The sequence below is a fragment of the Monopterus albus genome, unplaced genomic scaffold, assembly GCF_001952655.1.
Source record: "Monopterus albus unplaced genomic scaffold, M_albus_1.0 scaffold300.1, whole genome shotgun sequence".
In the NCBI taxonomy this organism is placed as follows: Eukaryota; Metazoa; Chordata; class Actinopteri; order Synbranchiformes; family Synbranchidae; genus Monopterus; species Monopterus albus.
Window position 1 is genome coordinate 365759 of NW_018128180.1, and position 3669 is coordinate 369427.

Consider the following 3669-nt stretch of genomic DNA (forward strand, 5'->3'; position numbering starts at 1 on the left):
CGGTCGTGGGAGAGGTGGCCTCCTCTTTGACTTCCTCGTTGCCCTTCTTGTTCTTCTTCAGCGAGATGCCCTTAAACTTGAATGAGTTCTTCAAGGAGAACTTCTTCTTCTTCTTGCACTCCTTGGCAGCCTCGCCCTCTGCTTTGGCGGCCTCGCCCTCGGCCACAGGAGCAGGCTCGATGGCATCTCTGGTGCTGCTTTCACCCTCCTTGGCTGGTTCAGCTGTTCCATTCCCATCTGTGGCAGGCACTTCCCCATCAGGCTTGGCTGACACGTCACCGTTGGTTTTGACATGCCCGTTCTCCTGCAGAGAAGAGGATGTATTGGTTATGGATCCAAATATCAAACTGGCTCAAACTAAGCACATTCTTTCTGGAAAGGGAACATTATTTATATATAACAGGTGATCTGTAGATTAAATATGCACCAAGAATGCAAATAATTCTAATGTTTAACCTGGCATATGACAGATAAGTACTCGCCCTTTTACTGCAGCGGTTAATCCGCGTTATACTTGAGGAAAGTTGCTGGCCTTGGCACAGGTTCAGACAGGGGATTCAACAGCTGTTTGCAGGACTCTGAGCAGCCACGTGGGGGCAGTAGTGCTACATATAAACGTCAATACGGTTTGGGAACAAAGGAATCCCCGTGAAACTTGGCTCCTGCTCTCATCCAGGAGCTGCAGCTCATATCTCTGCAAGAGAACAGCGTGGCTCGACTACAGCCAGCACATCAGCCACATACACAAATAAAGACTCGCATTCAATGCACTCCTCTAACGACCAGCGTGGGTTTCACCACAAGTCTGCAAACTGGTGAACCGAAGCGAAGGGTCGATTATAATGTCTGAACGGGAAACAAACAATCACATAACGGGGTGAGACTCATAAACCACTCGTCAATCAGCCTTACAATCACATAAGGGCAATCAAAGCGCACACTTAAAAAAACTCAGTCGAGCTCCACATGGAAAAACGCTACGATGTACATAAGCTGCTGGGGAAAGGAGGTCAGAAGTGGCGCCTGTCCGCGCTTTGTTTGCGCCTCCGCCAGAGCGCATTTGCATCCTTTGCACCATTTGCCTGGCATCTTTTGTTCGACGCGAGAGCGCTTATCTCCCACAACCAACTCATGAGAGAAAGCACAGTCCAAACACACATTTCGACACAAACGTGCCGCTCTTGCACACAATTTACGGGTAAATGGTACCTTTGCGAGCAGCAGAGGGATTTAACAAAGGCAGGTCTGGTACGCGCTGAGCGGGGACGAGCATGGTCAGTCGACGGCTGCTTACACTCAGCAGAGGACTAGATCTGCTCTCAGTGTGGACAACCAAAGGGCAACATCAGGCCCCGCCATGGCACCCATGCTGCCCGCGGGAGCTGGGTGCCATGTGGCTCCCCGCTGGCTCTCGGTGCGTCAGGCCCCTTTCACTCACCCGGCCGGTGGCTTTGGCAGCCTGCGGGCTTTCCCCTCGGCATCTACCCCACCCTTGGTCAACTGGGCTCCCATCTTCTCCCCTTTAGGTGTTGCGAACAAAAAAAAAATCAAATTGAAAAAGAAAAACCTAGGAAGAGTTTTTGGAGAGTTAAAAATCCAGATCGGGGATGGGTGAGATCTTGCCAAAGAAGTGAAAAATCCGAACGGAACTCCTTCTCCTAAGCTTGGTCTGGAAACAAGATGACCGCCCTTTAGTCAGTGCGGACGCCAGGACGGCTGAGCTCAAATTAAAAGATGTCAGGGGTTCGGCTGTGAGTATTTCAACCGCGCCTCAGAATCGACCACAGGCTCCTCCCATGGGCGTGACGAAGCGGCTCTGTCCAATCTGACGCCGGGGGATGGACCCGCTGCTCAGCGGACTCATCAGCAGCACTACTCCCACTGTTTCGGATGTCTGGAAGATTTGGGGCATTTTAAAACTTTAGTCATTAACTTACTCAGCACTTGTTGCGTATATGATTACAACAATATTTAAAGAATGTCATTGTCCTTTTATAGTGGTTCAAAAAGTTAGGATATAGACATAGTCTGAGAGATCATAAAATGATAAACAGATACTAAGCAATATTTGTACCAAACAGAATTCTGTTTATTTTTAATGGCTTTCCCCAAATCTAGCTTTTTCTTGTGAAATAGCAGAGCTTGACTTCTCCAAACCCTTATGAACTTTTACAATTTACCAGTTGGAGAAGAAAACAACATTGTTTTGGTTGGACTGCTCTCAAATATATCTATGAAAATAATTTGACTAGACATTTTTTAGCTATAGGCCTAATGGATTTAAAAAAAACCTTGAGGACCTTAGAACGCACCATATAGTACATGCCATACATGTGAGATTGGACAATACATTGTTAGGTATTTTTAGTCAGTGGGAAGCTCAGCCCACTGAGTGGATGCAGAGCACTGTCTGGGTGTCGTATGCATGCCTTGCATACCAGGGCTGCGACACATTTGTGTGAGGGAATGTTCTGTGTGCCATCAGATCAGAAACAATGATACAGAAGCGAGGGGAAGAGAGAGAGACATATGGTGCCGTAAAGGGATGCCTCAGAAGAATAACAGGAAAACATAAATTCCACTTAATGAAGACCTATAAACATGACAAGCAGAGAGAGCACCATTTTGTTAACATGGGTTCATCTCTGGAATAAATGAGGGCCTTGTTGATGACAAAAGATAATTTGGTTACGGTTGCCTGAATTAAGAGTAATAGCCTGAAAATGAGGCAGCTGCCATGTAGACATGCATGTATGACCCTGTCCATAGACCAGTCAGGCTATGGAAGCCATGCACTGGCTCTCATAACTCAGTTTTAAGCATACGACCCCTGACCCTGCTGGATCACAGGAGGGACCCATGAGCTTTGGGCTCCCACAAAAATGCAGTGTCAATCCTGAAACTCCTGGTCAGGAGAGCCCCTGACTGGCTGACAGGCTGGTTTAGCGTTTCCTAGTCTGTGCATGTGATAAAGCAGCGTTACTGCCATCACCAGGTCTCCACTGAGTACATAGCTGGTTTTGCGTTATTTAACAAGTTAACTCTCTGCTTAACTCTCATTTAAAATCCACTGGTGGCCATTAAAATACCTTATATCTCATTCAAATACAGTTGTACTTCAGAGAAAAACCAGACCATGTGAATTTAGTTTAGCTAAAGGAAGTCACTGAAATGTTAGCCCCTTTCAGACATGTACTTCTTTCCATTAATCCGATGGCATCTGAACATGTCAGCTTCACGTCTGAATGAAAACTCTGGTCACTGTTCTATATAAGCTGACATAGGGCGATGTTACAGTGCGTACAGTTGACCTACCGGTCTTGACAGTCTCTGCATGTCTCTTCTCTGTGAGCTGTTCAGCTCAATAAAGAACAGGTCTGTTTTGGAGAAGGCCCTAAACAGCATGAGAAAACATTTCTCCTGGAACACACTCATCCGTCATGTTGTAGTGTTAGGTATTTTTAGTCAGATAGAAACTGGATAGATACTTTATGTATTAGAAATGTTTAGTGGAGATAGGATGTCTAGTTAGACTGTTAAATGCTTAGTCATGCTTATGAGTTTCTACAGGGTACATCTGGTCAAGGATAACTAGAGAGAAGAGTTGATGACTGTCAGCAGACAGGGTGTTTAATATTATTATTATGACGTGTATAACTGTAGCCTTAG

The 3669-nt window shown here is 46.0% G+C and overlaps 1 protein-coding gene across 1 annotated transcript in view; it reads right to left on the reverse strand.

The window, feature by feature from the left end:
• LOC109973677 (MARCKS-related protein-like) overlaps positions 1 to 1750 on the reverse strand; it is a 1962-nt gene extending 212 nt beyond the window's left edge. The window contains 3 exon segments of the mRNA XM_020623445.1: positions 7 to 304; positions 1439 to 1462; positions 1465 to 1750. Coding sequence (XP_020479101.1) covers positions 7 to 304; positions 1439 to 1462; positions 1465 to 1512 — 370 coding nt within the window. The 5' untranslated portion in view covers positions 1513 to 1750.
• Between the last annotated feature and the right edge of the window lie 1919 nt (positions 1751 to 3669).